We start from the raw sequence: 14,261 nt of genomic DNA, 5'->3' as shown, positions 1-14,261 counted from the left end.
GTCTAGTACATGTGGAGCGTTGTCCAGGGAGTTTTAGAGAGGGAAGAAGAGTCTCTAGGACATGTAGAGCGTTGTCCAGGGAGTTTTAGAGAGGGAAGAAGAGTCTAGGACATGTAGAGCGTTGTCCAGGGAGTTTTAGAGAAGGGAGAAGAGTCTAGAACATGTGGAGCATTGTCCAGGGAGTTTTAGGGAAGAGTCTAGGACATGTGAAGCGTTGTCCAGGGAGTTTTAGAGAAGGGAGAAGAGTCTAGAACACGTGGAGCATTGTCCAGGGAGTTTTAGGGAAGGGAGAAGAGTCTAGAACATGTGGAGCATTGTCCAGGGAGTTTTAGAGAAGGGAGAAGAGTCTAGGACATGTGGAGCGTTGTCCAGGGAGTTTTAGAGAAGGGAGAAGAGTCTAGGACATGTGGAGCGTTGTCCAGGGAGTTTTAGAGAAGGGAGAAGAGTCTAGGACATGTGGAGCGTTGTCCAGGGAGTTTTAGGGAAGGGAGAAGAGTCTAGGACATCTTTTCTAGTATCAATATGTTGGATTCATGTTAAAGTGTATCAGACCTTTAAGCACTTAAACCCTCAATACTTGGTAAACTTGACCGTTGGCTCTGTACTTGGTATGCTCTTTTTCCCTCTCTACGCCAAAAAATTGCAGATCCACAAGCTATTTACACACGCCTCGAAGCTGTGTTTGAAGACCTGCGTTTTTTGTCTAATGTTCCCCTCAGAATAGGGATTTCTAGGGTTCATGTGGTTAAAGAAAAAAAAAAATCAAAGATTTGGAGGCCCCCCTGTAGTAACTCTGAGGACCACCTGATGAAAACCCCTGGTCCATATGAACTAGGGCTGGTAACTTTATTCAGAAATTATATTCAAATATTGGTCTTAAAAATTGGCAGAATATATTTGATTATTATTATTATAAAAAAAACGTGTGTGTCTATATATATATATATATATATATAGACACACACACATACAGGCTGGGGCGGCGGGAGCATGTCAGTGGGGAATGATGAGTGGGAGGAGTAGGACGGAGGCGTTATGTCAACCCTCTCTGACACAAGACATTTTGGTGCTGATCGGTCATACCAGAGTAACCATGGTAATCACCGGTAAACACACTGTTCAATCACGAGTGGAATTAACCACTTCCTCACTTTCCTATTTTGGGCATGTCATAAAAAGGAGAAAAAAATATTTCAACATGTTTCTAAAAAAGCCAATCTACAAGTTCATTACAACATCCCACAATGCGTCACACACCATTATGACAGAAGACAGATATTATGAAATAAAATATGTGAGAATCATACTCAATGCTCTAATTACTTAGAGCATTGTGTTTTTAATTACTAGTAAAACACATCAATGGAGGTCTGTATATATGAGAGACAGACAGACAGAGAAAGTGAGAGAGAGACAGACAGAGAGAGACAGACAGACAGACAAGAGAGGGGTAGCTGAGGTGGAGAAAAGGAGAAAGAACTGGTGAGAAAAGCCATTTTTAGAGCAAGATGTACAGTAGGTGATGGTGTGTGTGTGTGTGTGTGTGTGTGTGTGTGTGTGTGTGTGTGTGTGTGTGTGTGTGTGTGTGTGTGTGTGTGTGTGTGTGTGTGTGTGTGTGTGTGTGTGTGTGTGTGTGTGGTGTGTGTGTGTGTGTGTGTGTGTGTGTGTGTGTGTGTGTGTGTGTGTGTGTGTGTGTGTGTGTGTGTGTGTGAGGGCACAGAGAGACAGAACAGATTGATTGGAAGGTGAGCCAGCCTCAGCATGGGGTGTGTCAGGTCAGGTGGGAGAGTCCAGACGTGACTGCAGTGTCTCCTCTGTTCATTACGTCCTCCCAGCTGCTCCCACAAGAACACAGGCTTACACTAGGCGGGCGCGTCACGTCGCTCACAACCAAAACAGCTGATCTGAAAGCTCACAACGCGTAGTGCTGCCACACATTGGGAGGTTGTAGAATGGCTATTAGTAGTCGGCAACACCGGCGTGTAACTAAAGCCGGGTACACACACTACACGAGTTCAGCACGATTTTAGCCTGATCTTGCCAACCCAACAAAACACCTGCGTTCAGGCCCCATTATGAACGTCGGGTGCGCACGGCCACAGTTCTAACACGTTATTTTTTTTCTTTATTATTATTTTCTCGCCTAGACAACTCCTACACCCTTTCATTGTGTTGATCAATTATATCAGTGGTTCTCAAACTTTTTCATGTCACGGACCCCCAAAAATGATATGCATTTGGCTGCGGACCCCCATTTCAAAATGTTTTGTTTTAGGGACCCCCAGAAGCAAAGATTTGAGTTACAAATGTTTGCTTTAAAAAAAAAAATATATTCAAAGATTTGCAAAAATGTTCACGTATTTTCAGGGAGTCTACTGTATGTGAGACCTGAATTGTTTGATCACTTATATGCAATGTCTTTTGCCATTGCTGGGATACAGCTGAATGTCAAAATGCACATGAGTTATAACGCACAGGGTTCATCAACTCATTCCGGTGAGACAGTTATTTGTATTTTCTGCTCCGCTGCGGTCCGGAGATTCTATTTGTCTGTTGGAATAAATGACTAGGACTAGGCTATTTGGACTTTTTAATACCTTATCCATGTGGATCTCGTTTGGATTGACTTCATTATTCCGAGACACAAACACACACACACAGCGTCTGTTTTGTTTTGTGCTCCACTTAATTTCGATCGTTTCATTTTGGTGGGCAGAGTGGGCGACAAAACATTGTGGGCACTATAGGGGGGGTCTGGGCACCTCAGAAGAGTGCCCACCCTTCGCGTTTTGTCGTCTTCTTTCCTGACTCACTCCTGTCTGTGTTGGGTAGCTACAGAGAGGGCAAACAAAACAAAAAAAATCTGCTGGCCCTGGCATCAGACTTCTGAGTGTGCTTCTATTACTCTATGATATGAGCTTCCCCGTTCTCATAAAGAACATCATAAAGAACAGCAAACGAAAATTGATCGGCATCATACTTGTAGAGTGGCCAGTTTCAACACTGTGTACATTTCTATTTCTATAACACGTTATTTTACATAGGTGACATACTGTACCTCAATGTTCTTGCTCGCCACATTCTTCACAACAGCTGGAAACAATTCTGATGAATTCTTCCCTTTGGCGATAAGCTGTAAACGACAATAAAAAGAAATGAGTGAATATTCTGCGTCTGGGAGCGCTGTACGTCACCTCGACCAACAAACGCGTCTCACTCCCAACTTGTCAGAGGCTGTCAGACGTTCAGAAACTAACATAACTAACGTACCACAGACTCAAGAGAGATTCAATCCACTGGTGAATACCGCTGTGCGACCATTGATTAAGACCTGAACCCGATTCGGTTTTCTGAAAAACGTATACTATATCAGTGGTGCTCAAACTTTTTCATGTCCAGGGCCCCAAAATTTGGCCGCGTACTCCCATCTCAAAGTATTTTGTTCCAGGGACACCCAGAAGCAAAGATTTGAGTTAAAAATGTTCGCTTTAAAAAATATACATATTCATAGCGTGGCATGAAGTGATGCGCTTAATGGCTTGCAGGACTCTAGTAGGGAACTACTACCGATTATCGGGAGGGCCGTTCCGGACCCCAAATATCCCAGATAATTTTATTGTGCGAGCGAGGCTGAAGACAAACTGTTAGTTTACTTAACCCAACAATCACATTGCATATCAATATCAGTAATAATAGTATTAGGATTTACTAACCCCAATCACGTTACATATCAGCATTAATAATCAGCATATTGTGTAATATTTACTTACCCCAACAATCACATTACATATCAGTATTAATAATGAGATTGTCATTTAAAATTATTAACTTACGCCAACAATCACATTACATGTCAGTATTAATAATCATATGATTATTTATTTCATTATTATTGACTCACCCCAACAATCCTCTTCATGGCCTCCAGTTTGAGTGACTCCTTGTTACTCTCCAGCATCTGTTTAAGGTCATCATTCCTGGGGACAAAAAACACATCACACTTTTAATTTTTATATTCCTATATTTTTATGATATTTTATTTCATCCGTTTCAGGACATCGTTCCTGGGGACAGAAAACATCAGTCACTCTGTGTCTGAGTGTCAAGGATGGTCATATTTTCAGTGGTGAATTTGTCCTCAATCCATTCTAAGAGTTAAGGAGCTAGCTATATAGCACATTGGTTCTCCGGGGGTCCTTGGGGGGGGGGGGGGTTCCAGAGGGGTCCCCAGCAAAAGTAGTTAATACAGCATCACAATCATTTTAACCACTTTATCCATTATGTTATACTTTGGCTATTCCAAAGTAGCAGATTACAGACTCATAGCATGTCACACAACAGACCCCGTGGCATGTAGCTGCGCATGCGCAGTAACACGAAAACTGCGGTCGTAGAGTTAAGCTCCTTACACACCGGGGGCGATTTTTTTTTCATGCGAATAATACTTTTTTTTTTAAAAACCTTATAAAGTCAATGCAAGCTTCCACGGAGCGAAAAAGCGTATTTTAATTATTCGGAACAAGTCCGAATTCTGCGTATATTCGCCGGTGTGTAATGACCTTTAGAGTCGTAGAGTTAAGAGTTTCCCAAAGAACAGCTTGAATTTGGGTAAAGTGAAAAATATCGTTCCTGAGTGTCTGCACATGGTAATGATCGCATGCCCTTGTGCAAGTTCAAATCAATTGCTCAACCCAATGAGGAAAAGAATGTGTTCAGACAGGGGTTTCTTAAGTTATAGTTTTGTTTTTGTTTTTTTAAGCGAATCATTTTAACTTAAATCTTTGCTTTTGGGGGTCCCTGGACAACAACATACATAGAATCGGCCTCAGGTCGTAATGTGTTTAACTAATTGCGGACAATGTAGCTGTGAAGAAGAGTTTCACCTGCAGATCATCACTGTCACAGCAGTGGAATTATCCCAGTAAGTCGTTTCAATGCTTTTATTTCATCACACAAAAAGCATCAACAGTAGCAGATCTACAAGCTTGAAATTTGAGCTTGTAGATCTGCTACTTTTGATATGTTTGCATTTTAATACCGAAAAGTAACAGTTTCCACCCGAGAGAGACGATGTGTTACTACTATAGATAATAGATTAACCATGCAAATGCTCAAGTCGTAAAATAAGTTTACAGCATTTCATCCTTTACAACAAACTACACAGGACAGCAGAGAACAGCCTAAGCATCATAACGCATCAATAACATCACAGCAACGACTCGATGACACACAAACAGGACACACACGTATGGCTGTATGTGATGTTAATGTTTCTAAAATAACAAGTAAGACACCTGCAGAATCGTTGCTGTCGGGCAAAACCTCTTATCTCCATTATTTAAAACATTTTCAGTAAATTAATGCCCTACTTCATTTAACTACAGTGTAGGGTTTGAATGTTATCAACTAAGTTCTTCAAATTGATTTGGAAATTTGATTTGCCTGTGGCAAGTAAATGAAACATTCGGGCAAGTGGAGTTTGCTTTCAGGTTGCCGGACGGGCAAGTACGTTTGAATCTACTGTCTTCTTAATTAAATGTTATTGGTTATTCATGAAATAACAAATAATGCTAGAGTTTTACAAGTAGCAGTTGCGCTCATTCAGACTTTCAAAGTGACTATCGCCACACGGCAGTTATCGATTAGATTTAACATTAATTTAATTTACTTTACGGGCAAGTGCCTCTGAGACCTTAGTGTCAACCCCTGGTATTAACAAGTGCTTGTGACTAAACTAAATAATAACTACATTGGAGCAAAGATATATATTTTCTTCCTGTTTCTTTTCCTGAAAAGTAACAGTTTTCGACATAAGAGGTTTACACCGGACTGCGACGATATGATGGTAACATTCTAAATATAATCTCTTTCCCTTTGCTCTCACTCCCCCTCCTCCTCTCATCCCCTCTCTTATCACCAAATACTACAACAATGGTGAGCGCACAAAAAAAGGAAATGCACCCACTTCTTTACATGTGATGTGACTAATAAAACTGATGCTGATTCTACCGCCTCCAACACACAGAGCTAACAGTGTAAGCCTACCAGCTCCAACACATAAACAGAGCTAACAGTGTATGCCTTCCAGCTCCAACACAGAGTTAACTGGGTAGGCCTACCAGCTCACACACAAAGCTAACAGTTAGGCCTACCAGCTCCAACACATAAACAGAGCTAACAGTTAGGCCTACCAGCTCCAACACACAGTCTAAAACAGCACTTCATTCATTCTAACAGGCAGACAATGAACCAGGTCAACGATGTCAAAACAGAACATCTAAATTAAACACAGAACATAGGTCTAGTGTTCCTTCAGACTCAGCTAGGGATGCAAATTATCGATCAATTCATTAATTGATAATTGATAACCTTATCGACCGATTAACCGGTTAACTGATAAGCGGCTTTTTTTTTTAATCTGAGAATCTTAATTTCAGATTTTTAAAAAAGTGCTTAGAAGCCGAGATACAGCCTTTTTCAGTAAGTTAAACAAGAAGTGAATGGAGCAGAAAATCTTCAAATCATCATATCTTGGGTTCTGAACATTTAAAAGAATATATATATTTTTTTCAATTAATTGTTAATTGTTTGATTTAATCGGATAATTTCTTAACGGTAGTTAATCGAAAATCGATTAATTGTTAACATCCCTAGACTCAGCAAAAGTTTCCCAACTGAGGGAAACAGAGTGATGGAAAGACACAAGCAAGGATTTGTTAACGTAAAGAAAAGGAGAACATTGAAGATTTTTTTTTTATTACGTTAATTATTATAATAATGAATGAAGGTTAACAATTATCTAATGCCATCAAAATGTCCATCAGCTACTAATGTCTACCTGATGAATCTATGATAACATTGTGACAAACTAAATTTAACGCAATTTCAATCAACTCAGATATGTGACATTTCCATTGAAAATGCATTTAGGGGCGGCCATAGCTGAGTGGTTAGTGAGACCGCCTAGGGAGCCAGAGGCCCTGGTTGCCCCAGGTTCGATTCCAGGCCAGGCCAGCATATGTGTCGATGAAATGAAATTTGTCCCTGAGCAAGACTCTTAACCCCTAATTGCTCACAGGTTCTCATTGGAAACAAGACCGCAAGGACTTTCATGAACGACCTGTTAAAAGGAATTATCCTTATCCTTAAAACGTTAATAGAAGTGGAATTTACAACAATAGCTGACACAACACCTTTCTATGTTTGTTTCTACTGTTAATAGTCAATAGTCTTTTCATATGAAAAGACTATTGTAACAAAGCAGCAAAATAATGACAAAAACGCCCGATATTCAGAAGCAGGAGCTGCGGTCTGACAGTCAGTCAGTCTAGTAGAGCAGTGGTTCTCAAAGTGGGGTCCCAGTGGGTCCCCAGAAAAGTGAGTTAACATAGCAAGAAAACCAGTTTAACAAAAATCTTGTATAGGAGGTCCCTGGCACAAAATATGTTCAGATGCGGCCAAATACGTATCAATTTGAGCATCCTTGACATGTAGTAACAGTTACCCGGTGTCTTTAGCGTTAGCTTTGTTGTTAGCGTGCGGCGTCAGGGCCTGCTCCTCCTGACTGAGCTCGGTCTTCAGGTTCAGAGTCAGCTGGAGGTTCTCGGCAGACACCAGAGCTGTCTTCACCGCTCCTACCGCCTCCATACGCAGAGCTGTGAAGCCTACATCCATACTGACGGTGCTTGTAAATGGTTCAACCACTGTCCTTTAAATGGACCAACAACTGTCCATTTAAATGGTCTAACAACTGTCTTTGTAAGTGGTTCAACAACTGTCCTTTTAATGGTACAACTGTTCTTTAAAAAAGGTCCAACAACTGTCCTTTTAAATAGTCCAACAACTGTCCTTTTAAATGGTCCAACAACTGTCCTTTAAAAAAGGTCCAACAACTGTCCTTTTAAATGGTTCAACAACTGTCCTTTTAATGGTCCAACAACTGTCCTTTAAATGGTACAACTGTTCTTTAAAAAAGGTCCAACAACTGTCCTTTTAAATGGTTCAACAACTGTCCTTTTAAATGGTACAACTGTCCTTTAAATGGTCCAACAAATGTCCTTTTAATTGGTCCAACCACTGTCTTTTTCAATGGTTCAACAACTGTCCTTAAATGGTTCAACAACTGTCCTTTAAATGGTACAACTGTCTTTAAATGGTCCAACAACTGTCCTTTTAAATGGTCCAACCACTGTCCTTTTAAATGGTCCAAACTGGAAAACAGAGTCCACTGCATACAACAGTAGTACTGTCTTATTTACGGTAACTGAAGAGTGAAAACAGGGTCAATGGTAATTCCTTTCTTTTCCTTAGGCTGTGTGCTTTCTTCTCTTCATTTGCTGTCCTGTCTTCTTGTACCTCTCAGAGTCTTATTTATTTTCTTTAAATCCAGTTTTTTTTTTTTCAAAACTGACAACGCTAGAAATGGCAGAGAGGGGGGGGGGGGGGCACATGCTCCGCTTGCCTTTTTCTCGTGTCATTCACTAAGTCTCTTCCTCCCTGGGACGATAAAGAGTCACAAGATGCCCCTGTTTCACACGCTAATAAACGCACACAGTCATCCCTGTGCCTGTGGCTGCTTGACACAGCTCATTCTTATAAAGAACTCTCTACTTTCTGCTGATCCGCTCACATTCTGCCATGATCCACGAGTGCTCAAAAATTATCCACAAGTGTGTACGTTCAGCCGGTCGGTCAGCGGTTTTCCTAACATTCTTCTTTCCAAAAGAACTAACTGTAACTGATGTGTGTGTTCGCTAAACTAACTAACATAATAGAGAAAATGTCCTTAGTTTTAAGCAAAAATAGCTTAAGTACAAGCTCACAACGCGCCACGACGCGTTGTGAGCTTGTAGATCGGCTATTTTTTGCTAACGTTCTGACCTTGTTGAATCTAGCCCCTGACTAAAACATATTACAATTAAAAAGACACTAAAAACAATAAAAACTAAACTAAAATGAAAACCTTTTAAAAAATATACACTAGCAAACAGGCTTTGAAAACTAATAACATTTTAACTGAAATTGAAAACAAAAAGTCAAAAGTATATGAAAATAAAAAAACTAATGAGTTGGGAAAAACCCTGCACTGCTCTCATACAAGCTGCTGCTGGTTTAAAGGCGGGAAGGGTTTGGCCTGTCGGTGCCTAGTGGTTTTGCTTTGTCTCTCTAGTCGCGGTCATTTCCCTCCAGGGGAAACAGGAGGCCTTATCTGTGGCTGCTGGGTAAACACAGAAACGTTTTCATCACCTTTCACTGCACAATAATACTCCTTCACTTCAGCCCAACACCACCATGAGCACATACTGCCCGTCTGATAAGACCTAGTTCCTGACTGGGCACTAGGGCTGGGCAGTTAAGCCTCCAGGGCTCTATACCAGTGGTTTTCAAACCCTTTTCAAGGACCCCCAAATTGACACTTGCCATTTGAAAAGATATGCCAGGGACCCCCATAGGAGAAGATTTTTACGGCTCTAGCAGTGATTCTCCAACATTTACATTTCAAGGACCCCCAGTTTGACATGCATTGGGCTACGGACCCCCAGTTAATGGCATTTCTATCTCTGGGACCCTAATTTATATTGTGGAATCTATGTTAATTTAACTCTGAGAGTGTACAAATGGAACCTAACGGGTCCATTTGGTTCCATTTGTACACTCTCTGAGTGTACTACTCTCTGAGTAGGCAGAAACAGCATCTTATAAATGTGTATTAGAGAGGACCAATTACATGAAGATGGGTGAAGTGCTCCTTTAACCGAAAAAATATCAAAACTGATATTTAGAACCAATAACCGGTATATACATAAAAGACACTATATCCCAGTTGCTAAATGATTCCTGTACCATATATTCTGTCCATTCTTTCCTTACGCTGCAAAAGTCTGTACACATTACTTTATATTAGTAGGTGTAACCTAAGCTGTTATATTCTATGTGGTTTGTTATAGATTGTTAGCACAGCCTGCACAGCATGTCAACCCTTCAGTGCACAAACTATTTTTTATAAACCAAGGCAGATTGACTTGAAAACAAATGCATTAATCCAAGACGGTTTACATTTAATAAGCAAGAAGCGGCACTTTCAACCTATAGAGAAAGAATAAAGGAACAGCAAAATGTGACAATGTGTAGGAGTGGGAAGAAAAACAAATATAAGTAGCAAATTCTAAATAAACAATGTGACAGATGTGTCTTTAACCATTTAGACCTCAGGCCGATTTTAAAAACACCTTCTAAATCCTGACCTAAGTTTTCTGAAAAACTTCAAATATGTTTATTAAAAAAATAAAAACATATGTTGCTATATACTGTATATAGCATTGGTTCTCAAAGTGGGGTCCGGGGACCCCCAAGGGTCCTTGAGGGAGCTCCAGGGGGTCCCCAGCTAAATGATAGTTAGGAACCAAATTGACCCTTATGGGTCTGTAACTCTGAGTGTGTACAAATGGAACCAAATGGACCCTAACGGGTCCATTTGGTTCCATTTGTACACTCTCAGAGTTAAATTAACATTGATCTGCTGTAAAAATATTCTCTTATGGGGGTCCTTGGCATATCTTTTCAAATGGGGGTCCGCTGACTAATAAGTGTCAATTTGGGGGTCCTTGACATGAAAAAGTTTGAGAACCACTGGTATATAGCAACAAGAACCCCAAAAGGGATTCCCAGCATTGAAAGGTATAGTTACGTAATGGGGTTCCAGGTCTAAATGGGTTAAAGTTTAACCCATTTTTGTTTAACCGTTAAACACAAATATATATATATATATATATATATATATATATATATATATATATATATATATATATATATATATATATATATATATATTAAGGCCGGGCCGTTAACGCCGTTAACGGGCTAAGTTAACGCGGACTCTTATCGTGCGATAAAAAAAATTACCGCCGTTAATCTATTCTCAAAGTTCGGTCTGGGAGCCAAAACATTAGCTGATGTAGCTGGGCGAATTACTCTGTGTCTGTGTGTGACTGCAATGCGTGTGTGCGTGTGTGTGTGTGGGGGGGGGGGAATAGGTGTCGGGTTTCACATGGTCAGACGTGCGCACTGCCTCTCATTCATTTGACTCAGACAGAGAGAGGAGGAGCGTGTTGCTCCACTCGTTAATTCATTTGCTTCAGGTCTGTAAGCCCAGCGAAGCTTATTAAAGTGGTCATTGGACAAAAGCAGAGCCTCCGACCGCTACCGTGTTGATGAACAAACATAGCAGTAGTTGGGCGCTGTTTGGTAATACTTGTTGCGTGAGCATGCTAATGAGTGCTACATGCTAACAACAACAAACACATGTATGCTATTAAGCGTGCGGGTGCACACACACACACACACACACACACACACACACACACACACACACACACACACACACACACACAGAGTGTAGGACAGTGGTTCTAAAAGTGGGTCCTTATATGGGTCTGTAACTCGGAGTGTACAAACCAAATGGACCCTTATGGGTCTGTAAAGTCAGTGTCCAAATGGAACCAATTGTTCACAATTTTCAATGATAGGCCTACTGGAGAAACTTTTCAATAGCAGACTAGATTCTTTTTTGGAAAAATGTAATGTAGCCTACTCTGAGAGAGTCAATATGGTTTTAGAACTAACAGATCAACATCTCAGGCATTGATGGAATCCATTGAAAGAATCACAGTTGCAATTGGAATATTAATTTACCCCAAAAAAGCTTTTGACACTATCTATCACACCATATTAATAAACAAACTGGAGAAAATTGGTATTAGAGGCATTGCAGTAGACTGGATTAAAACAAAGTTATTTGGACAGACGTCAACAGTTTGTGAAGCTGGGCAAATACAGCTCAAATCATTTGGGCGTCTCCCAGGGGTCAGTATTGGGGCCCAAACTTTTTATTCAATTATTCAATATCAATTGATATTTGCCAAGTTTCTTTCTAAGCTGCTGTCACTGGTACTTTTTGCAGTTGACACATATGTTTTTTGCTCTGGGGATTATCCAGATGATAATATAAAATAATTTGGAATAAACAGGGATTGCCTTTTCAAATGCAGTGTTTACACATGTTTTTCAGACTGGATAAAACTGTTTTTTTTATCGATCATATCGACATCGGTTATATCGGTTATCGGTCATAACAGCAATATATCATATCGGATATCGATATCGGCCAAAATCCCATCGGTGCATCCCTAGAACACACATTTTTAATGCCTTCGGCAGACTTCAAATGAGCCATTTTAATCTAGATTAATCTAGATTAACTCCAGGATTGCAGATAGATTAATCTAGATTAAAAAAATTAATCTATGCCCACCTCTAATATATATATATATATATATATAGCCTAAACCATGGGTCTTCAACAGAGGGTCCTCAGGTTTGCTTCAGGGGGAGGGGGGGAATAATATCAGAAAATAGCAAATCTAGCTGGTCCAGTAGATAAGCTATTTTCGGCGAAGAGGTTTGGTGCAGAGGGGATAAAGAGAGCCGACCAAGTACAGAGCCAAAGTTTACTAAGTATTGAGGGTTTAAGTGGTAAAATGTCTAAATACACATTAACACGAAACCAGCACATTAATAGAAAAGATAATGTGTAAGCTAACAAACATTAGTCAGCACTAATGTAGTGCTGTCAACAAGTCAATGAAGCCATCTATGAAATCTATTAAAAAGTTATGCATCATGCAACACAATTTTTTAGTAGTGGGGGGTCCCTGCTTCATCTCTCTCTCTCTCAGCTAAGTGGTCCTTGGCCTAAAAAACGTTGAAGAGCCCTGGCCAAAACAAGTTAACCCTTTAAGGCCGGGAAGGGAACGCATGTGTGTCATTTTAAGATTTCTTTGGCTATTTTTAGAAAAATTTTGAAAATTTGTGCAAATCATTTTTAACTCAAATCTTTGCTTCAGGGGGTCCCTGGAACAAAATATTTTTAGATGGGAGGGGGTCCGTGGACAAATACATATTATTTTGGGGGTCCTTGACATGTAAAGTTTGAAAACCATTGAAAATATAGCAACATAAGTAAAAAAAATAAAATAAAAACTTTAGGAAAGAAAATGGAAAAAAAAATGATTTAGAAGACATTTTCAAAATCCCCAGAAGCAAAGATTTGAGTTATAAACTTTCGCTTTGAAAAAAAATATGTATATATTCAAACTAAAGATTTGCACACATTTTCACGATTAAAAAAATAAATAGCAGATATACAAGCTCATAGCGCGGCACTCGGTGCCGCGCTATGAGCTTGTATATCTACTATTTTTATACAGCCAAAGAAATCTTAAAATGACACAGATGCGTTCCCGGTCTTAAAGAGTTAAATGAAGTCATCTTTTTTCCCAGGCTTCTCTTGCATTTATTGATAGTTACAGTGTAGGAAACAGGGAGAGAAGTCAAGGAACGACCAGGTCCACCAGGCCCAGGAATTGAAACGGGGACTCGCTGCCAGGCATCCGAGCCCATGGTTCTCAAAGTGGGGTCCGGGGACCTTGGGTACCAGGGAGTCCCCGACAAAATGAGCTAATCTAGCGTCACAATCACTTTAACCATATTTCATACTTTGGCTATTCAAAAATAGCAGTACGAGCTTGTAGATCTGCTATTTTTGATACATTTTGAAAATGTGTGCAAATCTTTGAATATATATATATATATACTTGTTTAACTCAAATCTTTGCTTCTGGAGGTCCCTGGCACAAACTATTTTTGAGATGGGGGTCTGCGTCTAAATACATATCAATTTGGGGGTCCTTGACATGAAAAGTGAGAACCACTGCTCTAAACGACCCCTGAAAGTTAATACATGACCATAAACTGATCACATGCCTGCTAAACTGACCATTCTTCTTCCTACAAATGTGAAATGTAGTGAAGTGAAAGTCTTAAAGGGATAGTTCACCCAAAAAAAAACTTTTTTTCTATCCATTAGTCACCCAATGGAGAATTCATTGATTTTTTTCTTTTTTTTCCGCATGCCTAAGCCAATAATTTGATGACCAGCGGACCAGTAGGCAGCGATTCCGGTAGGAGACACAAAGGAGTTTCTTTGTGCTCAACCTTTTTTCATGTCAAGGACCCCCAATTAAATATGTATTTGGCTGTGGACCCCCATCTGAAAATATGTTGTGCCAGGGACCCCCCATACAAGATTTGAGTTGTTAAAATAGTCATAAAATAGTTTCAAGATAAAAAAAAAAAGGAGAAAAAAAACAGATGTACAAGCTCCCAACGCACTGCATCGCGACATGTTGTGAGGGTGTAGATTG

General features: G+C 40.0%; 1 protein-coding gene across 1 annotated transcript in view; it reads right to left on the bottom strand.

Annotated features, from left to right (window-relative positions):
• Positions 1 to 14,261, bottom strand: part of ap3b1a (adaptor related protein complex 3 subunit beta 1a) — a 161,300-nt gene that overhangs the window by 128,201 nt on the left and 18,838 nt on the right. The window contains exons 2-3 of the mRNA XM_084046027.1: positions 3,902 to 3,977; positions 3,059 to 3,133 (exon numbers count right to left, since the gene is read on the bottom strand). Coding sequence (XP_083902153.1) covers positions 3,059 to 3,133; positions 3,902 to 3,977 — 151 coding nt within the window. The remainder of the gene's footprint in view (positions 1 to 3,058; positions 3,134 to 3,901; positions 3,978 to 14,261) is intronic.

The sequence above is a fragment of the Gymnoscopelus microlampas genome, assembly GCF_963454915.1.
Source record: "Gymnoscopelus microlampas genome assembly, chromosome: 21".
Taxonomy (NCBI): Eukaryota; Metazoa; Chordata; class Actinopteri; order Myctophiformes; family Myctophidae; genus Gymnoscopelus; species Gymnoscopelus microlampas.
The sequence above is the reverse complement of the archived record's forward strand: the minus strand, read 5'-3'. Positions and strand labels throughout refer to the sequence as shown.